A 26,612-nucleotide genomic window follows, 5' to 3' on the forward strand; every position below is an offset into this window, starting at 1 on the left:
GATTGAACTGACAACAACAACATTTGTTTCTGTTGGAGACGAAGCTAAAGTTTGAGTACTCTAACAAAGTTTTTAAAGTAAAATCTCGGAAGCCGTCAGCACTACTGATAATTGAATTGAATTGTTGCATCTGCAGGTAATGCTATTACAGTAGCTAGTCATAATTTTCCAATAATGGTACCTTGAACCAATTTGAAAAACCTAGGACTTACTCGATACAACGAAATAAATTATTGAAGTTTTACTTGTTGACTATCAAAGTCAAATAAGAACAATATAAGAGGATATATACACGGAGTATTATTCTAAGGCGAACTTCTCAAGATCATACCATAAATACCAAGAACACTCGGAATTAATCCCTATCGAAAATTGTAGCAGGGTGCTACCACCTGCAACATTTTTTTTAGATATCTCATCAAAACTTTGAGGTACCATTATTGGAAAATTATGACTAGTAATATTCCTCATTTTCCAAGCCGCATTCGGATTTTTATGGTTAAATAATGTCCATTGTTCTACCTCTTGAGTGTCATCACTTTTAATCTTCCAAATGAACAGAGTTGGGCGCTCTTTCAAAGATGTCAGATAGAATCTGAATAGCTTATCGCTCATGGGTGTCGTCACATGCTCATATTCTCTGAACACCTCGCGATTCAAATCAAAAGCAAAAACCGTTAGCACAATAAAATTACCGAGTGTATTTTCATGAACCCAATAAATCACCCCATCAAGACAAATGCTATTGATGGTAATCCCCATAGGCGACATCTTAATCAGTGAACTAGGTAAACATTTGTAGTCTATTGAGTTCCAATATTTCGATCCAACAGTCAATATCGCGGCCTTGGTTGTACTTCCGTAAATAATACTCAGAACTTTGAATACCTTATGTACAGGATCAAACCCTAATGCATACCAAGATTTGAAAAGTTCCTCAGACTTGATAGTTCTTGTAGGAAGATGTGTAAACTCCCGGGTTTTCAAGTTCATAAGACCGGCACGCATTGAATATGGATTGAAGAGACAAATTAGGTCGTTGCATATATTGGACATATAATAATTGTTCATAGGAAAATCATTAGTGAAATATACATTATGCCCTCTGATCCGAGATTCAGTTGTTTTGGGGGTGTTGTCATCGTTGAGCTCGAATGAGATAACCGAGCCTCTTCTCCAACTATTCAAGGGTGCCACGAAGCCAAGTTTTGAATGTTTATCATACGAACGAGAGTGTTTAAGCAAGAATGTTTGTATGGTTAATGTATCATTCCAGTGTTTCGAAACACACTTGCATCTTGACAATGACTTGAATGACAGCCTTGACAAGATTTCAATCTGAATATCTTCTGGAATGTCTTCAAATGATGCATTGCTCGTATTGCACTTCCGTCTTCTAACTTCGCCTTTAATCTTTTGCTCAACATTCATCTCCATGGAACTACCGACTATGCAAGTATAATAATTGTTATGATCAAAGTAATTGTGTTGAAAACATAACAATTAAGGCCGCTGCAAAGGGTATTTGTATTAGCTATGCAAACTAGCAACTATTCCTAATTCCCTTTCCTATTCATAATAGAATTCTAACAATTTTCCTAAACACAATTTGGAAACTAATAATTGTTATGATCAAAACATAATAATTAAGGCGGCTACAAAGGGTTTTAACCATTCTTTCCTTAAATAAGATAGACCTTTAATAATATTTTACTTAGATTTTGCTTTATTATTTATGGAGAGGATGGGTAATTCTAATAATCTTATTGGCTAGGGTGTACGATGACGTGGTACACCTGGTGTACCCGAGAATTTTTCATGAAAACTAATAGGAGTAACATGTTACTCTATGGCGAAATTCTCAAGATCATACGATAGATAATAAGAACACTTGGAATCAATTGATGCTGAATATTGTAGCAGGGTGCTACTACCTGCAGCAGGTATATCATAAGAGCCGTAACACACCGTAATGGGAAAATTATGATCGGTAAAATTCCTCCTTTTCCAAGCTACATTTGGATTTTTATGGTCGAATAATGTCCATTGTTCTACCTCTTCAGTTTCGTCATCTTTATTAATCTTCCAAATCAATAGAGTTGGGCACTCTTTCAAAGATGTCAAATAGTATCTTGATATCGTACCTCTCGCGTGTCTCGTGACAAGCTCGATATCTCTAAACGCCTCCCGACTCAAATCAAACGCAATAACGGTTAGCACATTAAAATTATCAATTGTAGTTTTAAGGACCCAATAGATCACCCCATTAACACAAACGCTCTCTTTCCAAAACCAAAAAATGTTGTTGGTCAATGAACTAGGTAAACTTTGATACTCTATCGGGTTCCAATATTTTGATCCGACTGTCAATACCGCGACCATGCTTATAGCATAATCTTCGTTTTCTCTTTTGTGAATAACACAAAGAACTTTGAATACCTTATGTACAGGATCAAACCCTAATGCAGTCCGAGATATGAGCATAGACTTGTTAGTTATTGCAGGAAGCTGGGTAAATTCCCGGGTTTTTATGTTTAATAGACTGAAACTCGATGAAAATGGCCTATTTCTAACGAGACAAATTAGGTCGTTGCATATATTGGACATGAAAGAATAATAATTGATAAGAAAATCAATGAAATATACATCCTTCACTCTCACAAGAGAGCCAGTTGTTTTGGGGGTATTGTCATCGTTGAGCTCAAACGAGATAATCGATTTTTTTCTACAAAATCTCGAGCGTAACGCAAACCCAAGTTTTGGATGTTTATCATACGAAAGAGAGTGTCTAATCAAGAATGCTTGTATTGTTAAAGTAGTATACCAGTGTTTGGAAACACGCTTGAATCTCGACAATGACTCGGGAGGCAGCCGCGACAGGATATCAATCTGAATTTCTTCAGGAATGTCTGCATTTGATGCATCAACTTTGCAAGCATCCATAATTCAACTCACAAGATCACTTAATTAAGACGGCTGTTATTCGATCAAAACCGCGAAAGAACCAGAAAGGAACAATTACGAAGAACTTTTGTTATATACCGATTTAGGCAGCTAGCTACGAAGTATTTAATGAAATTCTATCATGTATTATATACTCCATATCTTTTTATATAATAATTATATTATTGTGTTTATCTCTTCAATTATTTCTTTCCTAGTTAGTTGTTTCATTAGTAATCTCTCGAAATTTGCTTGTTACGGCTAGCTAGAGCCGGCAAGTTTGACCCGACCCGATTCGGTAGAATTCGAGAATATTGTGACCTGGAACCGGCTTGTAACTCGACACAACCCGATAAGTAGTGACCTGAACCCGACCCGATATTGACCCGATTAAATTAATGACCCGATAATTATTAAGCTTAATATTGATCAAATTAAAAGCGAATTAGTGCTTAGTTTGATAACTTTGACCTAATAATGGAGTAATTAAACCAAATAATGGTCGAAATATTAATACTAATTTTAATGGTTAAAAATTGAAGTAATTCGTTAAAATCGCCAGACCCGATAACGACCCAATCCAAACCCAACCTGACCCGAGACACCATTTGACCCGAAATGACCCGACCCAATAACGATCCAACCCAAATCCGACTCGGTCCGAATGGGTAGGCTGACCCGATATTGACGTGAACCTGATTTGACCCGACCCGACTTAACCCGACCGAAACCCGACCCGAGTATAAAAGTACTCCTACTAAATATAAGCCGTTTTACGCGGTGAGTTGGCCGTTAACATAAAGCGTTTTCAGCTTTCTGCACTGATGTTACCTGATACATCGATTCACACTGCTGTGCATACGGCTTACCTACCTACTTGCTCTGCAGGTATTGAAAAGAAAAGTCTCTCTCGTTTTTCCCAAATCGCGATATAACCATAACAATCAGGGAACTGTAATCACGAATACAACATTAGCTACGCATCCAAATCTCGAAGCCTAACATTCACATACGTATGGCGATTTATGGGGCCGGATGTACATAGCGTTGCCTATAAAGTCTATTTACGGACATTCATAATAAATATTGCATTTGAGAATTACATTAAATGACTACTATTTCACATTAAAAAGAGGCGCGACCATTTAATTTCATCAAAATACGGTACCCAAAAACAAAATCACACTTACTCAGGCCATACCGCCTGCTACAACAAATCTTAGCATCAAAATAGGAGGTTTTTGCACTCCATAAATCATTACATTAACAAAGTTTTTAAACTAAATCTCGGAAGTCAACAACACTACTGATAATCAAAGTCAAATGAGGACAATATGAGAGATACGGAGTGTTACTCTAAGGCGAATTTCTCAAGATCATACCATTTATACGGAGACCAAGACACATCTTTTGGGACATTTACAAAATCTCGAAGCGAAACTTCATTACGCCGTACCTGACGTAGCAGGATGCTACCTCCTGCAACACAATTCCAACGACTGCCGTAATTCAAGTTTTTGGGAAAACCATGTGCAATAAAACGCCTCCAATTCCATGTAACATTCGGATTTTTATGGTTAAACAATGTAAACTGTTGTATCTCATCACCTTCTTCCTTCCAAACGAACAGAGTCGGGCACCCTTTCAAGGATGTCAAATAGTACTTGAATGTCCCACCATCCTCGCCAAACAGCTCGTAATCTCTAAACGTCTCGTTATTCAGGTCAAAAGCAACAACGGTTAACATAATAGCATTTTGATCTATTTTAGTTTCATTGACCCAATAAATCACTCCATCAACACAAAAGCTATTGTTGCTACTCCAATAAATCGAGTACTCGGTCACTGAACAAGGTAAACATTTATACTCAATTGGTTTCCAATTTTTCGATCCAAGAGTCAATATCGCGGCCTTGGTCCCACACTCTTTGCTTCGATCATTAATACTCAGAATCTTGAATACGTTATTTACAGGATCAAACCCTAATGCATACCAAAATCTCATTAATGGATTCGTATACTCTGTGAGAATTATGAGAAAGGTTTGAATATCATTAGAATTGCATGAGTTACATGGATGAATAATAATACATATATATAGTGATCTACAAACAATAGAAAACTAACCTAATACAACTAACTAGCTGTAATACAAAAGATATGGGTATACAAATATTTAGGAAAATATAATCAATGAGAATAACAAATGATCCTGAGTATATTAACAATATAAGGTGGAGATTACGTAAGATATGAGTCAATCCTTGAATATTCTTATCATGCCCCCGCAAGATGGACGTACTGAAGGTGAGGCCGATCTTGGACACGAGTGAGGAGAATTGAGCATGTGGAGGGTGATTATTTATGGGATATTGGGCAGGAGATGCGGGGATGCCACGGCGTGGGTTTGGTGGTGAAAGGAGATGCTTGGGTGTGTGACTGGGAACGACTACCAAGACTGGTAGATGAGGTACGAGTATGATGCGAACAAGGAAAGGCAAAGGAGAAGTGGCGGTGATCGTCTATGGCTTCGCCGATGGTGTCGTAAAGTGGTGAAGCAATGGTGGTTCATTGGCGGTCAGACTACCAAAGTCATGTGCCAAAGTGGGTGAATGGGGCCATTGGCCATGTTTAAGTATGCCCTAACCCCTAAGGCGTAGGGTAGGATTGGTAGTGAATAATCTTTTTTTTTTTTTTGTTGTTCTTGTAAACACTGCAAAGAGAAATAGTTTAATTGGAGTAAGGTTAATTTAAAAGTGGGGTTATGCATGCATAGAGAAGAGTTGTAGAGGGAAAACGGTGAAGATTGTTATTAGGAGTGTGATATTTTTTTTTTTTTTTTTTTTTTTTTTTTTTTTGGATAAAAATGAAAAAGCTTGAGAAATTTTCATAGAAATAGTGAAGGTTAGGAGTTTGTACCGGTTTTTACGGTGGTTAAAATATGAGATGTGGGGTTTAGTTGCCATGGTCAAAATATAATGGTAGGTGTATGTGATTTGAAGAAATCAGAAGGAATTGGTGATCCGTACAAAGGGTTGGTAATCATCGTTAATTGTTGGGACAAACAGAGATGACTAGATTTGAGCGTGTGGCTGAGAGAGTTGTGGCCAGGTTTAAAGGGGTGTTCGAGAGGACAATAAGGTTAAAGGTGGTCGTGTGAATGACTAAGTTTGTAAAAGGGCGGACTTGTGAGTAGTGGCCAAAATTATAAGGGGTGGCCAAATTGGCGACAAAGTTTTTGAGGGGTGGTCAAACAGTTGACCAAGTCGGTGATGCCAGGTAGCCGGAGGTGTCGTGTTGATCGTGTAGACAGTCGGAGGAGGAGGTGTCGAAATATGCTCAAGTTAAGACGGTTTTTCGAAAAATAAAGTGTGTTTTGCGACGGTCTTTGCTGAGTTCGTTGGAGGGTCAAACGGTAACGAAAATCCGAGGTTTTGGATGTTTTGGAATCGTGAGATTACGAATTTTGTGAATATGGGAAGAGTCGGGGTCTTTGATAGTCTTAAAAGGTGCGAAAAAGGGCGATAACAGGCCTAGTCAAAAACTCTGTTTTCGAAAACAGAGCAGTTTCTGTTCGTTTTGGCCAGGACTTTGGGTACGATTTTCGAGGGTTTTAAGCTCGGGTGATAATGGGAGGTGTCGATGTGGGTTGTAGCAAGGTGGTCGAATGATGGTACCACGGTGGTTGTGAATGGTGACGATTGATGACGGGTTGGATTTTTTTTTTTTTTAATGGAGGTGTGATGTATGGTTTGTTTCGATTCCGGTTATGCGTTTGATGCAGGTGGGACTCGTGGTTGCGTGACTAAGGAGTATGGTCTGTTTCTGAGGTGGAGTGATGATGGTGGTGGTGAGACGGTCGATTTTGGTGATCACGGTGGTGAATTGTGGTGATGCGTAGAAGGTGTAGGTTTGATGCAATTCTTGGGGTAAGAGTGGTGGGTAGTGGAAGAGGATCAACTCTTAAGGCGTTAACCTTTATCAAGAGCACGAGGCTCTGATACCATGTGAGAATTATGAGAAAGGTTTGAATATCATTAGAATTGCATGAGTTACATGGATGAATAATAATACATATATATAGTGATCTACAAACAATAGAAAACTAACCTAATACAACTAACTAGCTGTAATACAAAAGATATGGGTATACAAATATTTAGGAAAATATAATCAATGAGAATAACAAATGATCCTGAGTATATTAACAATATAAGGTGGAGATTACGTAAGATATGAGTCAATCCTTGAATATTCTTATCATACTCATCCATAGTCATTGCTGGAAGCCGGATATAATCCTGAGTTCTTACGTTTAAAAGACCGATACTCTTTGAAGAGTTATTAAAAAGACAAACGAGGTCATTGCATATATTAGAGTTGTAACAATAATCCCCGGCCGTGAGACGATGACTGAAATATTGATCCTGATACCCTATTATTACCTCCTCTCTCCCGACGCCTATGAAACTATTATCAGTCAGGTCGAATGAGATAATTTTGTTCCATCTCAAAACCGTATTGTTTTCCAGTGCCAGTGCCATAAAGGCAAGTTTTGAATGTTTATCATATGAACGAGAGTGGTTAAGCAAGAATGCTTGTACGGTTAATGTAGTATTCCAGTGTTTCGAAACACACTTGCATCTCGACAATGACTTGGATGGCAGCCTCGACAGGATTTCAATCTGAATTTTTTCAGGAAAGTCTGCAGATGATACATCGCTCACATTAAACGTTAAACCTCGCAATATCACTCGACTAAGACAATTGTAAAACTCGCAAGATAACTTAACTAAGACGGTTGTTATTTCCATCATGACCGCGAAAGGATACGAAAAGCGACAATACTCAAATTAAGGCAGCCAAAAAGGGTATTTGTACTAGGTATTGGCAAGGAGACCGTATTACAACAGTATCGTAATTCCCTTTCCTAGTCCTTTGAGGATTCTAACTATTTACCTTAATTATTCTAACACAATTCGGAATTATCGGAAATATAGTTTTGTTATTATATCCTATATAACGCTAAACAACACTTTCCTAAAATTGGACAATTATTATCAAATAAACATCATACATTCAAATTTGTAGAAAACCCGACGTAACAAATCAAATCAGGGAAGTGGCAAATAAGCCCCATACGTTTGACATTACGTGCAAATTAGCCCACAACTTTCGACAGGTGCAAATTAACCCCATAAGTTATACATAATGTGCAATTAAGCCCAACTATAGATTTTCAGGCCATTTTCTCACCGGGGAAAATTAACATGATACCGGAAAGATGACTAGGATTGAGTTAGATAATTGGTATGCATTGGGGTTTGATCCTGTAAATAAGGTATTCAAGATTCTGAGTATTAGTAATCGAAGCAAAGGGTGTGGTAGCAATTGAGTATGAATGTTTACCTTGTTGACCATCAACATCAAATGGGGACATTCCGACAATATAATCTGACTGTTTTCTGTTATCTATAGAAGGCTGATCCAAGAATTCTGACCATTACAATTTACAATCCAAGAAAATAAATCACTACTGTAATTAACAAAGTTTATAAAACTAAAATCTCGAAAGTCGCCAGCGTTACTGATAATTTAACTGTCTCATGTATCATGTATGAAAAACTCGAAAAAATCAAGAAACCGTAAAATCTCGAAGCCCAACATTTATTGAGGCAAAAAGAAACACCGCAAAATGATACACTACATGAAAACTATAGCATGTTACTTTAAAGCGAAATTCTCAAGATCGCAGGATGAATACAAAGAACATCCGGAATTAGTCGATCCATGACATTGTAGTAGCAGGATGCTACCTCCTGCACTAGTTATCCCATGATAAGGGTAAGGTACCATTATAGGAAAATTATGATTAGTTAAATTCCTCATTTTCCAAGCAGCATTCGGATTTTTATGGTTAAATAATGTCCATTGTTCTACATCACTTTTCGTCTTCCAAATAAACAGAGTCGGGCACTCTTTCAAAGATGTCAAATAGTAGTCGAATATCCTATTTCTCACGGGTGTCCTGACAAGCTCGTATTCTCTGGATGCCTCCCGATTCAAATCAAAAGCAACAACGGTTAGTCTGATAACATTATTTAATGTATTTTCATGGATCCAATAAATCACTCCGTCGTGGCAAAGGGTACTGGTGCTAGTCCACCACGGCGATTTCTTGATCACCGAACCAGGTAAACTTTCATCCTCTATTGGCTTCCAATATTTCGATCCAACAGTCAATATCGCGGCCTTGGTTCTGGTACAATTTTTGCTTGTGCTTTCGTTAATAATACTCAGAACTTTGAAAACCTTAAGTACTGGATCAAACCCTAATGTGTACCAAGATCTGAAATCACTCATATCAGACTTCATAGTTATTGCAGGAAGACGGATAAAATCCTGAGTATTAATGTTTAAAAGACAGACACACGTTGAGGATGGAATATAGAGGCAAATGAGGTCGTTGCATATATTGGACATGTAAAAATGATCACGCGTAAGAAAATAAGACAAATGCACATCCTGCAGTCTGATCCAACTCCCGTTCACAGTCATAATCGTTGTTTTCAGGGTGTTGTCATCATTGAGCTCGAATGACAAAACCGACTCGTTCCCCCAAGTGATCGAGCGTGCCACAAAAGCAAGTTTTGAATGTTTATCATACGAACGAGAGTGTTTAATCAAGAATGCTTGTATGGTTAATGTATCATTCCAGTGTTTCGAAACACACTTGCATCTCGACAATGACTCGGGAGGCAGCCTCGACAGGATTTCAATCTGAATGTCTTCAGGAATGTCTGCGTTTAAAACATCACTCGTATTGTACTCCCGTCTTTTATCTCCACTTTCAATCTTTTGCTCTACAATCAACTCCATTGAACTATCAACTTTGCTAGTAACCAGAATTCAACTCACAAGATCACTTAACTAATTAACACGGTTTTTGTTCAATCAAAACCGCAACAGAACATTAAAAGAAACAGAACTCGAAATTTATAATTAAGAAAGCCACAAAGGGTATTTGGCTATTTGTATCCTATTTCCCTGTCCTAGTTCTTTTAGAATTCTGCTTCTTTCGTTAATTATTCTAACACAATTCAGAAACCGATAATTCTGTTATGATCCTATATATACCGCAAAACAATACTCTCCGAAAATTAATAGAGAAGTAAATATTATGGACAATCACAAATTCTTGTATAAAGCGAACCTACACAAGTCTTAAGGTGAGTCGGCCGTTACCTAAAGCATTTTCAGCTTTCCATACCGATGTTTTCCAATCCATAAATATCCCAATTATTATGGGTCTTTTGTCAAACTAGCCATTTGCTCCAAACTATTTACCAAAATAACCAAATAGCAATTTTATTTACAAGAACAGCTATGCAATTAACAAAGTTGCCAAATAAAGTTGTGAACCAATATAAATAATTATGGTTGGTTCAAACAATTCTTTTTCTTTTAACAATGGTCCGGTTTAGTTTAGTGAACCAAAAATCAAAGCCAAAATTACCTAACCAAGACTTATTCCAACCATTGACGGGAGCTGCCAATCATTTTCAAAGCTCAATGACATGCCATACATTAAGAAGGCTCAAAAGTTCATCGTCAATTTTCACAACTTCTCATTTAAGACGGTCTTTATCCGTCTTAAATTTAAGACGAGACAAATACATACCAAATCACCTCACCTATTGCCTAGGAAATGGCAAAAAATTTATCTTAATATTTAACCCGTCTTAAGCATAAGACGGATAGTGCGCGTCTTCTGCAAGACTTACTATCAATATTGCCAATTTTTTTGTGGTACAATAAAGAGCACCATAATCCAAACTTGAGAATTAACAATAGACATCTATAGTGCACAATAGAGAATTAACAATAACAAACTTGAACCAACTCTTAATAAAAATTGTGATAGTTCATCCAGCATTCAAAATCAAAAAAAAAAAAAACGAGACTGCATAATTGTTCTGCCAAATGAAGACTACTTGCAAATAACAACTAGCCTGCTACTAGAATAGGAAAAAAGTCTTCAATTAGCTAACTTGTGGACACCTAAATGAAAATCATCAACTCAGCACCCCTCAACTAAAAATCCGTCTTCAACAAACTTCACCCCTTACAAGCTACCTGCCAATAAATATGAAAATACGTCATGAATGTAATAACAAAAACAAGAAAAAGCAACACATAATGACTAATAATATACATATACCTTCATTTTGCAATACTTCTGCTTTCCTTTTCTTCGTCAATTTACAAGTTCTAGAGTTATGACCAGTTTCTTTGCAAGTTGAACATCGGTTCGCCACACCTTTTTCCTTTACATCCATCTCATTCTTTAGGCGAGTGGATGGAGGTCTACCACCTTTTACTCTCTTCATACTTGGGTTTGGAATAAGTTCATTGTCACTATATGAATCCCAATTAATAACGCTTGTCTGGTATAGGATGAAATCTCGGAGCATAAACATTTTCTAACGAAGAAAGTTTATACCACTGCTTTAAGAGTGGCTCAAAATCAATGTTCCGAGATCCACATGCTGCTAAGACATGAGAGCAAGGAATTCCGTAAAGTTGCCACTTTTGACATGAGCAAACTTTTTCCTTAAAATTGACTAAATGAGTATGACCGCCTTTGCATACATTACCCGAACTTGAATGATACCCGGTTATCACTGTAAAAATGCCTTCTTGATGATCAAATCTCTGAACAAAATGCCTATTTGCATTTTCAGCATAGTGACTCAATTTGTTATTGACCGTGTCAGACCATTTCTTACCATTAGACCGCATGCTTTCACAAGATACCCGCCTCTCATCAAAATATTTATTCAATCGATAAAAGGTGAGTTGGACAAGAGCTGTGATAGGTAGACTTCGAGCACCTTTCAAAACATTATTAAAAGATTCAGACAAATTTGTTGTAGTAATCCCATATCGTTTACCACCATCATGAGAAAAGGCCCAATTTTCGAGCGGTATAGATTCACACCACTCTTTGTCACGTTGATTGATGGATCCAATGGCATTCATGCGCTCGTTAAATTTGCATACTTGGTTTTCCAAAGCAGCTCTATGTATAGCATTCTTCAAATGTACATCTTTGAATTTAGTTTGAAAATTTCTTACCATATGTCGTAAACAGAATCTGTGAGATGCTTGTGGTGGGGCCCAACCATCAGATAACATAGCATTTCGGATCCCAGTATGTCTATCGGATATGACACATAGTTTCCTGCGGGGGCAAACTTTTACACGAAAACAAGCCATAAACCAAGTCCATGTATCTATACTTTCTTTATCCACAATAGCAAAAACAATAGGAATAATTTTATCATCTCCATCTACGGCCACAGCTACTAACAATGTTCCTTTGTATTTCCCATACAAGTGTGTTCCGTCTACACTAACAACTGGTCTACAATGCTTAAAAGCATTAATTGAAGGAGCAAAAGACCAAAACACACTTTGAAAAATTTCTGTACCTGGAACATCTCCCGCCTCCTTTCACGGAAATTTAACTGGCCTCTTGATTAAACCTGAATTGGTATTTGGTTAAACCTGAATTGGTATTTGGTTCACGGATACGGCATATCTTGTAACATAGTGAATGAGAGCGTTTTTATCCGTGAACTCTTGACCTTTATAAGGTTGGTAATCATGAGGGGCATGTACATCTAACTGAAACCTACAATTCTCAGCATTCTCAAAGTATACCGGATCGACGAAATCTTTATGTGGAGGCTCTTCATAATCAATTTCATCGGATTCAAGCAATTCAACATTATTGTACCCAAAATTATTCGTCGTATCATTATTGTCATCAAAAGTTTCATTTTGTACCATATACGGTATAAGATCAACATTCACGTTCCTATACGCCCCTTGACTCAATAATTCAAGTAAGCTAGTAGCGGATGTGGCCGAATACATGTCCATAGTCGATAGATGATGGAAATAAGCACCTGTATTCAAACTAGGCCAATCAACAATCAATTCTTTTCTATAAAGAGTGCTGCAAAATCATATACTATCAAGAAAAACTACTGTACGAGCAACACTTTTCAAACATTAAATTACTATCAAAGAATAATTTATCATGAAAAATACTAAACGCTTGCTCTTTTGATGTAAACATATTTTCCTAAAAGACTACTTCGTAATTAACATTACAACACGTAATCAACATAATAATAAGAACATTAAACAGAATTATAAAAAACGATACAATTAGTGATTGTTAAATTATATTGTATGTAGGTAAATAAGAAAAACGTACCGAAAAGAATCGAATATGATTAAAAGGTTGAGTAGGATAACTTGTAGATAATTAAAATGAAGACAAAGTGATGGCCTTGAATCTAATCAATCAAAATAGCCGCACAAATTAGAGTGGAAGCCTCAAAGTTTTTTTTTATCCTTTTTACCCTAGGAAACCGGTTGGTTTACAAAAAGGTTGGGTTTTTTTATGGTTTTTTTGTTAATTATGTGGTTTGATTTGGTAAACCATTTAATAAGGTTATTTTGAAAAATATAATGTCATATTGGTTATTTTGGTAAATAATTTGGAATAAATGGCTAGTTAGGCAAAAGACCCAATTATTATACACGGCCGCGCTTGCCTACATACTCGATTGATATATTCCTATAAATAATATCTCAAATTCTTGGACAGTGTGTACTGAATGCATTAGCTTCATCATCAAAAAACTACAGGTAATGAAACTAATAAGAAAGCAAATTTCCCTAAACCAAAATAAATATTGCACCGAGAATTGCATCAAATATAAGAGACGCAATCATTTTTATTCATTCTAATCCGGAACCAAAGATCGAACAGAATAATCTTTGGGTTTTTTTGCATTATACAACAGTAATTCAATCTAAGAAGGCGAATCATTGTTGTAACAATGCAGTTTGACCTTGTAGTCCATCAAAGTCAAATGCAGATAATATAAACAGTAAATTATCAATTACACTTCTACTTTTTTTTGGTACATATCAATTACACTTATACTTAATCTAATTTTTTAAACTTACTCCCAGGTTAATTTTTTCTTTTCTAAATTTATGACTAAAGTTTGACCCTTAAAATATAAAAGTTACATAAATTTGGATTATACGACTAAAGTTACACTACTTGTGATGAAAGTTGCACTATTTACGACTAAACACGAAAATGAACACTACTTTAAAACTTAGTATGTGAAATCATTCAAAGCCAACAAAGGGTATTTAGCTATTTATACAGTATCCTAATTTCCTATGTTTCCTTTTAGAATTATATCCCTTGCCTTAATCAAACCCGGGGTATATGTTTCATTCAGGGAATTAAAATGATCAAAAATTTTACCTTGCGAAAATGACCATCAATGTCAAATGGGGACAATCCGACAATACAAGAATGATCGGAGTATATATTACTCCACAGCGAAAATTCTCCACTTTACTCGAATATATGTGCACACTATTTTAAGCACAAATGCAACATAAAATCTTAAATTGCATTTACAACACTGTAGTGAAAAAATATAAAACATGTATAGCATATTACTCTATGGCAAAATTCTCGAGATCATACGATAAATACTCAGAACACTCGGAATTAATCGATTTCCAAAATTGTAACAGGAGGATGCCACCACCTGCAACAGGTGTATCATCAGAAGAAGAGCCATAAGGTACCGGTATGGGAAAATTATGATTAGTAAAATTCCTCATTTTCCAAGCTGCATTCGGATTTTTATGGTTAAATAATGTCCATTGTTCTACCTCTTCGGTGTCCCTATTTTTAATCTTCCAAATAAACAGAGTTGGACGCTCTTTCAAAGAAGTCAAATAGTATCTGAATGTCCTGTCTCGCATGGGTGTTTTGACAAGCTCGTAATCTCTGAACGCCTCGCAATTCAGATCATAAGCAAAAACGGTCAGCACAATAACATCATCGATTGTATTTTTATGGACCCAATAAATCACTCCATCAAGACAACGGCTATTGGTGGTACTCCGCCAAGCCAAGCTCTTGGTCAGTGAACTAGGAAAACATTTGTAGTCTATTGGGTTCCAGTAGTTCGATCCAATAGTCAAAATCGCGGCGTTGGTACACTCTTTGCTTGTGATACGTCCATAAGTTATACTCAGAACTTTGAATACCTTGTGTACAAGATCAAACCCTAATGCATACCAATATTTGAAAGATCTCACATACTTCTTAGTTATTGCAGGAAGCTTGATAAAATCCCGGGTTTTTATGTTTAAAAGACCGATAAAAGTTGAATTTGGATTAAAGAGACAAATTAGGTCGTTGCATATATTGGACATGTATAAATAATTACTCATAGGAAAATCAGACGAAGATAATTTCTTCCCTCTGATCAAAGAGTCAGTTGTTTTTGGCGTCGTTTTGGGGGTGTTGTCATCGTTAAGCTCGAATGAGATAACATAGTCTTGTCCCCAAATACTCGAGCGTGCCACAAAAGCAAGTTTTGGGTGTTTATCATATGAACGAGAATGTCTAACCAAGAATGCTTGTATGGTTAATGTATCATCCCAGCGTTTCGAAACACACTTGCATCTCGACAATGACTCGGGAGGCAGCCTCGACAGGATTTCAATCTGAATTTCTTCCGGAATATCGTCTGCATCAGATGCAGCACTCGTATTGTAGTGCTCTACATTCAACTCCATGGAACTATCAACTATGCTAGTAACTAGAATTTAACCCACAAGACCACGAAAAGGAACACAATTCAAAACTTATTTTGATCAAAGTAATTGTGTGTATGTGAAAACGTTATAATTAAGGCAGCCACAAAGGGTTTTTGACTTATATTTTACAATGAAGAAACCCTAGTACTATTATATTTTGTGGACACCGGCGCAGCAGAGGCCCAACATCCGACACGGGGTGGCCCATGCTTCCGTACAACATATAATATCTTAGTCCTTTTAGAATTATTATATCCCTTACCTTAATTATCTAACACAATTTGGAAACCGATAAAATTCTGTAATATATCCTATATATACCGCAAAATAACACTTTCATAAAATCAATTGAGAATTAACCCGGTTCTTTTGGACTGAAACTGTCTGAATTGAATTGAACTTAATGGAGCTGAATTGAAATGAAATGAAATGAACTGAACAGAATGAAATAAGCTGACTTGATTCATTGACAAGAGATCACGTGAAAGCTAATTTATTACATGGTTTTAATAAAAAAACATTAAAAAAAAGTTCGTATTTATGTACTCCTATATGACATTATATTTCACAAGCTCTTGAAACTTTTAGGAAAAAGAAATGCCCTGAAAAATAATAACAAAATTACCACGGCATCTCATGGACTTCTACAAGTGTGAGGTAGGAAATCGGATGTACACACCTTCCCCTTCTGTTAACGACACAATCAACCGTGTCTGAATAATCCATAATAAAAATTTGATTGAGAAATATTACATTGATAGATTACCGTCTCACATGAAAAAGAAGGCGAACCAGTAAAACTATGAAATAAAGTTATCAAAATCTCGAATCTTATCATTCACATAGGCAGATGGGAATAACATAAAATGACATACGAGTATATGAAAACTATAATTCAGTATGTTCCTCTATGGCGAACTTCTCAAGATCATACAATAAATACCAAGAATACTCGGAATTAATCCATTTCGAATATTGTAGCAGGGTGCTACCTCCTGCAATAGTTGCTACCTCTATGGAAAAATTATTAGTAAAATTCTTCTTCTTCCAAACCGCATTCGTATTTTTATGGTTAAATAATGTCCACTGTTCAACCTCATCAGTCTCATCAAATTGCATATTATTCCAAATAAAGAGAGTCGGGCACTCTTTCAAAGATGTCAAATAGTATTGTCTTTGGCTTTTTATGGGTGTCGTGACAAGCTCGTTATCTCTGAACGCCTCGCTATTCAAATCAAAAGCAACAACGGTTAGCACAATAAAATTACCGAAACAACTGGTTGTATTTTGATGGACCCAATAAATCACTCCATTAAGACAAAGGCTATCGGTGATACTCCGCAAAGCCGACTTCTTAGTCTCTGAGCTAGGTAAAGATTTTAAGTCTATCGGGTTCCAATATTTCGATCCAACAGTCAGTATCGCGGCCTTGGTAGTATACCCTTTGTTTGTGCTTCGGTAAATACTACACAGAACTTTGAATACCTTTTGTACAGGATCAAACCCTAATGCATACCCAAATCTGAATCGATCACCCGACTTAATAGTTATAGCAGGAAGACGGATAAAATCCCTGGTTTTTATGTTTAAAAGACCGACACACGTTGAAAATGGATGAAAGAGACAAATTAGGTCGTTGCATATATTTGACTTGTAAAAAGAATTACTCATAAAAAAATTAGTGAAATAAACATCATGTCCTCTGATCCGAGGGGTAGTTGTTTTGGGGCTGTTGTCATCGTTGAGCTCGTATGAGATAACCGAGCCTTTACTCCAACAAGTCGAGTGTTCCACAAAAGCAAGTTTCGGATGTTTATTATATGAACGAGAGTGTTTAAGCAAGAACGCTTGTATGGTTAATGTATCATTCCAGTGTCTCGAAACACACTTGAATCTTGACAATGACTTGGGTGGCAGCCGCGACAGGATATCAATCTGAATTTCTTCCGTAATGTTTGCATTTGATGCAGTCCTTGTATCGCACATCCGCCTTTTAACTCTGCCTTTAACCTTTCGCTCGACATTCATCTCCATGGAACTATCAAATATTCAAGTAACCGTGATTGAACGTTAAAACTTGCAAGATTTTTAAAAAAGACAATTGTTAATTCGATCAAGACGGCGAAAGAATTGCAAAGGAACAATATTAGTCAGAACTTATTATATACTTCTGATTAAGGCAGCCACGACCCACAAAGGGTATTTATTGAAAAAAGTCATTTGAATTTGATCATCATACTCCGTAAATTACATACCTCAGTAATAATAGGTACACAAGTAGAATTCCTTCGAGTTCCGTCGATTTCTTGCGAGGTCGTGTGAGGCGTGGTGGGGGTAAGTTAATAGAGTCGACGGGGAAAGTGATAGGCGAGGAATCGTCCTCTTATATTTCTCTTTTTTTTTTTCTTTTTTTTTATATTATTTAAATTGATTTTAAGTACGTCTCATCTAATACGTTAGATCGTCGGTAAGAATACCTATTTTTTTTTTTTTTTTTTTCGTGGTACTTAAAAGTTTTGGTTAAAGGGGGTAGGCCTTACTCATTTAAAACAAGGGCAGACTACCAACCTTTTTGAGAGCCTAGAATGGTGTTTATAGATTGCTTACGAGCAAGACTATATTTTAACTAGGAATTGAACCCCTTATTTCACGATCAAAATTCAGAAGTTCAAGTAGAATAACTCTATACCGGTGACAAAATGCGTTCATCTAAAACAAAAAAAAATGTATTTGTTGCTATTAGGCTAAAACGCTACCAATGAAATTTCTACTAGCATATTGGAAATTAAGTAGCAAAATTTACCTCGTACCCCTAAGGTTTAACACTTTCCACGAAATACCCTTTTTTTTTATTCGTAAAACTTTAACTGATCAAAGTTTGAGTTTACAAATTCATAAAACGATTTTTTTCAAATCCGTGTTTACGGAGTATTACTCTAAGGCGAACTTCTCAAGATCATACCTTGTATACCAAGGCTCTGTTTGGCAAAACTATCTGAAAAGGTAGCTGAAACCTGAAAAGGTAGCTGAAAACTGAAAAACTAACTGAAACCTGAAAAGGTAACTGATAAGGTAAATTTGAAAATTAGAGTGATAAGGTAACTGATTATATAAAAATGTGTTTGGCAAACTAGCTGAAAAGGTAGCTGATTTTGGTAAAATGACGTAAAAGGATATGAAAATTATTTAATATTATAGAATAAAGGGTACAAAATGGAAAATAATTCATTTCAGGTACCTGATTTCTCAAATGCTACCTGATGTAGCATTTCATTTCAGGTACCTTATTTGACCAAATAAGCTACTTGCCAAACACTTGCAAAAAAATCAGGTAACTGAAATTTTGGTCAAATAAGCTACTTTGGTCAAATAAGCTATCTGAAGTGTCTTGCCAAACGGAGCCCAAAACCAAGAATACAATAAGGGAAATCACTAAAACTTAGAAGAGACGGTCTATATAGACGTTGGTATTAATAGGAATATTTATAATAGTTGGGCCTCAACCATCACCTTAAGGTTTTGGTTGAGATGGTTCACCTTAAGGTTTTGGTTGAGATGGTTCACCTTACGGAGTGGTATAATGTTTGTAACAGTTTCTTTTGATAAGGTAAATTCAATCATGGAACTGTAATCAAGAATACAACATTAGCTACGCATCAAAATCTCGAAGCCTATAATTCACATAACCAAATGAAAACTATAACATGTTAGTTACTCTATAGCGAGATTCTCAAGATCATACGATAAATACCAAGAACACTCGGAATTAATCTTTTTTGAACATTGTAGCAGGGTGCTATCACCTGCAGTAGGTATACACTGAGAGCCGCAAGGCACCTTTATGGGAAAATTAGGAACCGTAAAATTCCTCTTTTTCCAAGTCGCATTCGGATTTTTATGGTCAAATAATGTCCATTGTTCTACCTCTTGAGTGTCTTCACTTTTAATCTTCCAAATGAACAGAGTTGGACACTCTTTCAAAGATGTCAAATAGTATCCGAGTCTTGTATTTCTCCGGTATGTCGTGACAAGCTCGTTACCTTTGAACCCCTCACGATTCAAATCAAAAGCAACAACGGTTAGCACAATTAAATAATCGGTTATATATTTAGCGACCCAATATATGACTCCATTAAGACAAAGGGTATCGGTCCTATACCAATGAAAGTTCTCGGTCATTGAACTAGGTAAACTTTCATCCTCTATTGGCTTCCAATATTTAGATCCAACCGTCAATATCGCGGCCGTGGTTGTAACACATCCTTTGCTTGTGCTTTTCTTAATAATACTCAGAACTTTGAATACCTTATGTACAGGATCAAACCCTAATGCACTCCAAAATATGAGCCTGGACTTCATAGTTATTCCAGGAAGCTGGATAAAATCCCGGGTTTTTATGTTTATAAGACTGACACACGTTAAAGATGGCCTAAAGAGACAAATAAGGTCGTTGCATATATTCGACATGCAAGAATAATAATAATTACTAATAGGAAAATATGCATCCTTCCCTATGATCTGAGAGGCAGTTATTTTAGGGGTGTTGTCATCGTTGAGCTCAAACGAGATAATCGAGTCATTTGCCCAATATCTGTTGCATACCGCAAACCCAAGTTTTGGATGTTTATCATAAGAACGAGAGTGTCGAAGCAAGAAAGCCTGAAGGGTTAATGTATCATTCCAGTGTTTCGAAACACACTTGAATCTCGACAATGACTTGGGCGGTGGCAGCCTTGACAGGATATCAATCTGAATTTCTTCAGGAATGTCTGCATTTGATGCATCACTCGTATTGGAATTCCGTCCTTTATCTCCGCCTTTAATCTTTTGCTCTAAATTCATCTCCATGGAACTATCGACTATGCAAGTAACCTTTAATTGTAAGTTAAAACTTGCAAGATCTCTTAGACTAAGACGGTTGTTAATTCGATCAAGACCATCGAAGAATCACAAAGTAACAATTACTCAGAATTTTAATTAAGAACGTGAAAGAAACAATATTCAACCTGGCAAGGCTAATCGATTGACAGAACTCCGAATTTTTGTTAACCCTCAAAAGCAATTGTGTATATATGAATGCGTTAAAAGGAAGCCACAAGGGAAACCGCACAAGTAGGTTTAAGCAATTGTGTATATATATCCAACCGACCTAGCAAACGGGCCAATTAGGTCGGCTTAATTCAGGTTCAGGTTTACAAGAATTCGGCTTGGGTCGGGTCACTTTGGGTTCGGGTCATTTTCGGGTGGATTGTTTTCAAATTTTCAAGTTATTCGGGATACCTCGGTTTTTCTAAGGTACGCCCACGAGTTATATAGAAAAACTTAGATTACATCCTGAATGATCCGTCCCAAACCTATGTCCGACATAAAAATTACAGCCCCAAAATTGACATGAACGCCAACCCGAAAATCATGTGATGTAAGATTACATATAATTTGATCTGTTATTGACTAATTAGTAAATAAATTACTCTTAAAAAAAACCAGATAACAGTACAATCAGAATTACTTGATTCAAAAATAAACCGAATGAAACTGCAAGGCCGTAGAAAACAACATTTTGGTCCTAAGATTAAAGAAAAGCATATATCTTTATATGATTATTATTTTTAGAGCCTACACAGCTACACTTATTATTACTGTATCTTATTATGACCTTATGCCCAAAAAGATCATAAGAGTTATGGAGTAGTAGATAATTCGGGAATTGAATGCTGATATTAGAAATCGAATAGCTAGTAAGGCGCTACGCAATTTGGGAAACAATCCATGGAACCTGACCTGCAATGATAGTGTCATTGTCTCATTCGGAATGAAATCGTACACACATTACATATAAAGACCCCTCTCGACCTGTGTTTGATCGATTCTACCAATTGAAGTGGTTCCTTAATTATCAAATTTGTTGCAAACATACATGAGAATATTCGCAACATTAGAAGTAAAACTGATAGATTTTCACCTAAATTCGCCGATCTGATTTCTCTAGAAGACCCCAGCAATCCAATTTGAAACACAAAAATAAATGATCAAATTGTTTTACGGACAATTAAAGTCAAATGGAGTACATGTTCCTCTACCGCGAATTTCTCAAGATCATATCTTGTATACCAAAACCAAAAGTGTGAGGCTCGGATACCATATTAGGAAATCGATTTGAACAAATGGAAAAGAGGAACTTGTATTTCGATGCATTCATTTCTAGAGAAGAACAATACACTTATATAGATCGACCGATCCAATATGTACGTACCACTTTGGTGCACCATAAAATCTTTAAACAGTTACAAACTTACAACTACACTAATGACTAACGAAAGAAATATAGACCTATGTTACTCAGACTCGTCTACTCGTATCAGACAAAATATGTGTCGGATACAGAATACGGCAACTAAGTGAAGTATCGGCGTAATCTAGATATAGACATTCGTATAATGTTTTTTTTTCTTTCAACTCGAATTTTAGATGCAAGTTTGTAATAGTTTCTTTTGATAAGGTAAAATCAAACATAACAATCAGGGAACTATAATCAAGAATAAAACATGTTACTCTACGGCGAAATTCTCAAGATCTACATACGATAAATACCTAGAACACTCGGAATCAATTGATGATGAATATTTTAGCAGGGTGCTACCACCTGCAGCAGGTCTATACTGAGAGTCGCAAGGCACATCTAGGGGAAAATTACGAACAGTAAAATTCCTCTTTTTCCAAGCCGCATTTGGATTTTTATGATCAAATAATGTCCATTGTTCTACCTCTTGAGTGTAATCAATTACGCTCTTCCAAATAAACAGAGTTGGGCACTCTTTCAAAGATGTCAAATGGTATCCGAGTATCATATTTCTCGGCCGGTTTCTCGTGACAAGCTCGTTACCTTTGAACCCCTCACGATTCAAATCAAAAGCAACAACGGTTAGCACAATTACATTGGTTATATATTTAGCGACCCAATAGATGACTCCATTAAGACAAAGGCTATCGGTCCTATACCAATGAAAGTTCTCGGTCATTGAACTAGGTAAACTTTCATTCTCTATTGGCTTCCAATATTTATATCCAACAGCCAATATCGTAGCCGTGGTTGTAGCACACCCTTTGCTTGTGCTTTCCTTAATAATACTCAGAACTTTAAATACCTTGTGTACAGGATCAAACCCTAATGCACTCCAAGTTACAATCCCGGACTTCATAGTTATTTCAGGAAGCTCGATAAAATCCCGGGTTTTTAAGTTTATAAGACTGAAACGCTTTAAAGATGGCCTAAAGAGACAAATAAGGTCGTTGCATATATTCGACGTGTAAGAATAAGAATAATTACTAATAGGATAATCAGTGAAATATGCATCCTTCCCTATGATCTGAGAGGCAGTTATTTTAGGGGTGTTGTCATCGTTGAGCTCAAACGAGATAATCGAGTCTTTTGCCCAATATCTGCTGCATACCGCAAACCCAAGTTTTGGATGTTTATCATAAGAACGAGAGTGTCGAAGCAAGAAAGCCTGAACGGTTAATGTATCATTCCAGTGTTTCGAAACACACCTGAATCTCGACAATGACTTGGCCGGTGGCAGCCTTGATAGGATATCAATCTGAATTTCTTCAGGAATGTATGCAAATGATGCATCACTCGTATTGGAATTCCGTCCTTTATCTCCGCCTTTAATCTTTTTCTCTACATTCATCTCCATGGAACTATCGACTATGCAAGTAACCTTTATTGAACGTTAAAACTCTGCAAGATCTCTTAAGGCAGCCACAAAGTAACAAAGTTACAATTACTTGACAAGTTTTATGATATACGATTAAGGCAGCCACGAATGACGTATTTAGATGAGATTATCACATGAAAATTCGTGTACAATCTCTTTAATTACTTCTATGGTACAATTTGGATTTTTTTTTTTTTTTGCTAAATTAGGTTATTTGGGAAACTAATTGGGATTTTGGGTTGGTTCAAACTATTTGGGCCAATGGGCAATGGGTTCACGTCATCAGTTAGTTTTTTTCTTTTTCTTTTTTTTTTTGCCTGGTTTTAGGTAAAACCGTAAATTAAGGTAGCGGCTTTATTGTGTTCATAACATTAATAGCCGTGTATTTGTAAGATTTTTACAAAGGAAAAGCCGCTAGTTAGACCAGCGGCTAGTAGGCTACCATATAATTAATCACCTCAGGATACATTTCTACACCCACTCTGGTAGAATACTCTGATTCGAACGTAATGCCCCATATCACTAGCGGATCTAAGATTTTATAGTCAGAGGCGGAAAATTTTAATAGCAACAACCGAAATAGAAGTCGGATAAATTTCAAAATTTAACTAAACGTTTTCAATTTTTTTCATTTTTTCAAAGTTTTAGGTTTTAGGAGTAAAATAATGGAGGCCTAATGGTTAGTTAACGTTAGCACAACAATATTCTTCTTCAAAACGACCGGGAACATTAACAATAAAATTAAGACGCCTAATATAATACGCAAACAAGATAAAGGGATAAGGTACATCATGAGAATATCATTGTTAGAATCAGAACAATGTGGTCGACATTACAATTTATAATGTCGACCACATTGTTGGGCTATTGAATGAGAAGTTGACATGGGTATCTTTCTCACCCCCATTTTACACACAACTTTCAATCTTGGAGAAGTGATGGAGCTGGGTTAGCAAGGGTGCTCGCTCCCGCTGGCGATTGAAAATTGCTGTTTTAGTTAAAAAAAATTGATTTTTTTCTTGTTCTCTTTATACCATTAACTCTTCGTCCCCGCTATGTTCATTTCCTAACTAATAAGCCACTGTCTCGGAGGGAGTCGGGTTTCGGGTATCATTCAAACTAGTATGGGTGCCCGGCTTCGCCCGGGCTACCGTTATTTAGCATTAAAATTTATTTTCAATTAACTAAAATAACTTTAAAATTGCATAACTCATAAATTTATCATTAATATATTTTTCTATGATGCGGAGTATATCTTAAAATTAAAATGAAATAAATTATGAGACAAATTCACTACTCCCGCTATTAATGTTTTTCTTAAATCGATTGGTTAGTTAATTGTTCATATATATTTTCTTTTGTTGTTAGTATTGTTACTTTTATTACATTCGTTATTACTACTTTTACTTTCACTACTCCTGCCGTAATTATTGTTACTTTTACTACTTGTACATAAATATTGATAATTTCACTACTCACGTTGTTACTTCTGTTACTTTCACTACTCCCGCTCGTTGCTAATATTGTTACTTTGACTATATCTAATGTTACTACAATTCTTTTCACTACTAACTGAATTACTTTTACTATTTGAGCATCCAATGTACTCCGTATCATATTACTATATCCAATGTTAATTCTATTACTTTAATAAATATATTACATATATGCATTAAATATATTACATGTATGCGTTAAATTAATCAAATCGAAATAATTATGGAATTTTATATTTTTTGGAAATCTAGCTTGGTTTATTTACATTTTAGTAGTTTCTAAAATATAATATACTTATATTATATTTGTTTATGTTAAAATAATTAACATATTTATACTAACTAATACCATAAGTGAGGCATGTTTATTTAAGGAAAATCACAATATTCCGGTGTTCTCTAAATTTATACTCCAACCAAAACTATATTATATTTACATTGAAGTCCCTTGATCAGGTCCATCGCACAGTGATATTGATTTAAAACTATATAGTATAATTAATTTGTATAGATTTATTTAATTACATTGAAGTCCCTTGGTTTCTGGAATTAATATATAGTATTGATTACTCAGTTTTTTAGATTCGTGTTTATTTTATCAGGTCTAGTTTTACGTTGATGTTGAAGTTTCATGTGCATAAAAATGGAACGACCTAAGTCTTACTTAAGAATATGAGCTAACTTTAAACAATATTATTAATTATTAATTATTATTAATCAAAGATGTGCTCATTATATTAATATTTTTTAAACCTCTTGTGTTAAATGTTTATAATTTTTAAAAGGGATGTTTATTAATACTCCGGACCATTTAGGCATCTTGACTTTAACAAAGGAATGTTAATTTGTTACGTAGTTCGTAGAATGTACTCCCTCCATTCAACTCCACATGGCCATTATGCTTTATCACGTTTGCCAACGCGGCTTTTACTCGACAAATATCTTTAGTTACGTATTTGCAAAAATTATAAAAGTTAGATATTTTTAATATACTCTTAAAGACGAATCAAATAAGATCTCACACGAATATATTTTTACTTATGTATCGAGAGAAAATTAAAGTTGAATGTCCGCTTGTGAATAGTGTGCAAAAGAGATAATGGCCTTGTGGAGTTGAATGGAGGGAGTAACATATAAGCATCCCACTTTTTAGAAAAGGGATTGGTTGTCAATTGATACTTTGTACCATTAATACGTGTCATGTTTTACAAGGAGCTTCAGAGCGACAGCATTGATTCCATCCAAAAAAACGAATCATATACCCAAAATTACCTATATATATATATGTTACTACGTTACTTCATCCAGTCCATCCCTCCCCCATCTCAAAAAAATATCCTACTAATCTTCTTCACCTTCTTTCTTTCTTCCAAAAAAAAAAACAAAAAAAAATGAAAGTATTAGCGGAATTCCTAAGTGAAGGGAACCAATTCCCATCATTGGTAATATTACTAATCTTCTTCACCTTCTTTCTTTATTTAAATGACTTGCTTAATATTAATTTTGATCCATTTACTAATCATTGGTAATTTTTATTTTGACGAGTTAAATTAATTTTAAAATGTAAAGATATGATTGTGATTTGAGATGGAGGGAGTATAAATTCACAAATACTATCCTACAACCAGTTGTATGGTAGTATTGTACAACCGCTTAAAAGTTGTTGACCTCTCACACAAAGTTATTGAGCTATTTTACGAAATTATTGAGCTTAATAATTATTATGTTAAGCTCAATA

General features: G+C 35.7%; 6 protein-coding genes across 6 annotated transcripts; all 6 read right to left on the reverse strand.

Moving 5' to 3' along the window:
- Positions 1-300: 300 nt before the first annotated feature.
- On the reverse strand, positions 301-1,437 carry LOC141594564 (putative F-box protein At1g46984). The gene has a single exon (XM_074414575.1). The coding sequence runs from the start codon at positions 1,435-1,437 to the stop codon at positions 301-303; it is 1,137 nt and encodes a 378-aa protein (XP_074270676.1).
- Positions 1,438-1,842: 405 nt separating this feature from the next.
- LOC141594566 (putative F-box protein At1g60370) lies at positions 1,843-2,943 on the reverse strand. The gene has a single exon (XM_074414576.1). The coding sequence runs from the start codon at positions 2,941-2,943 to the stop codon at positions 1,843-1,845; it is 1,101 nt and encodes a 366-aa protein (XP_074270677.1).
- Positions 2,944-14,502: 11,559 nt separating this feature from the next.
- LOC141594567 (putative F-box protein At1g30930) lies at positions 14,503-15,639 on the reverse strand. The gene has a single exon (XM_074414577.1). It carries the CDS (start codon positions 15,637-15,639, stop codon positions 14,503-14,505), a length of 1,137 nt encoding a protein of 378 aa, XP_074270678.1.
- Positions 15,640-16,548: 909 nt separating this feature from the next.
- On the reverse strand, positions 16,549-17,694 carry LOC141594568 (putative F-box protein At1g46984). The gene has a single exon (XM_074414578.1). It carries the CDS (start codon positions 17,692-17,694, stop codon positions 16,549-16,551), a length of 1,146 nt encoding a protein of 381 aa, XP_074270679.1.
- A 1,677-nt stretch (positions 17,695-19,371) lies between these two features.
- Positions 19,372-20,508, reverse strand: LOC141594569 (putative F-box protein At1g32420). The gene has a single exon (XM_074414579.1). The coding sequence runs from the start codon at positions 20,506-20,508 to the stop codon at positions 19,372-19,374; it is 1,137 nt and encodes a 378-aa protein (XP_074270680.1).
- A 1,631-nt stretch (positions 20,509-22,139) lies between these two features.
- LOC141594053 (putative F-box protein At3g52320) lies at positions 22,140-23,396 on the reverse strand. The gene has a single exon (XM_074414263.1). It carries the CDS (start codon positions 23,355-23,357, stop codon positions 22,209-22,211), a length of 1,149 nt encoding a protein of 382 aa, XP_074270364.1. The 5' UTR covers positions 23,358-23,396; the 3' UTR covers positions 22,140-22,208.
- Between the last annotated feature and the right edge of the window lie 3,216 nt (positions 23,397-26,612).

This window comes from Silene latifolia, chromosome 8 (genome assembly GCF_048544455.1).
Source record: "Silene latifolia isolate original U9 population chromosome 8, ASM4854445v1, whole genome shotgun sequence".
NCBI classification, from domain to species: domain Eukaryota; kingdom Viridiplantae; phylum Streptophyta; class Magnoliopsida; order Caryophyllales; family Caryophyllaceae; genus Silene; species Silene latifolia.

Bases quoted from the DNA above. Each gene is read 5' to 3' on its own strand.
- LOC141594053 (XM_074414263.1), bottom strand. From the start codon at position 23,357: ATGGAGATGAATGTAGAGAAAAAGATTAAAGGCGGAGATAAAGGACGG.
- LOC141594569 (XM_074414579.1), bottom strand. From the start codon at position 20,508: ATGGAGATGAATTTAGAGCAAAAGATTAAAGGCGGAGATAAAGGACGG.
- LOC141594564 (XM_074414575.1), bottom strand. From the start codon at position 1,437: ATGGAGATGAATGTTGAGCAAAAGATTAAAGGCGAAGTTAGAAGACGG.
- LOC141594567 (XM_074414577.1), bottom strand. From the start codon at position 15,639: ATGGAGTTGAATGTAGAGCACTACAATACGAGTGCTGCATCTGATGCA.
- LOC141594568 (XM_074414578.1), bottom strand. From the start codon at position 17,694: ATGGAGATGAATGTCGAGCGAAAGGTTAAAGGCAGAGTTAAAAGGCGG.
- LOC141594566 (XM_074414576.1), bottom strand. From the start codon at position 2,943: ATGGATGCTTGCAAAGTTGATGCATCAAATGCAGACATTCCTGAAGAA.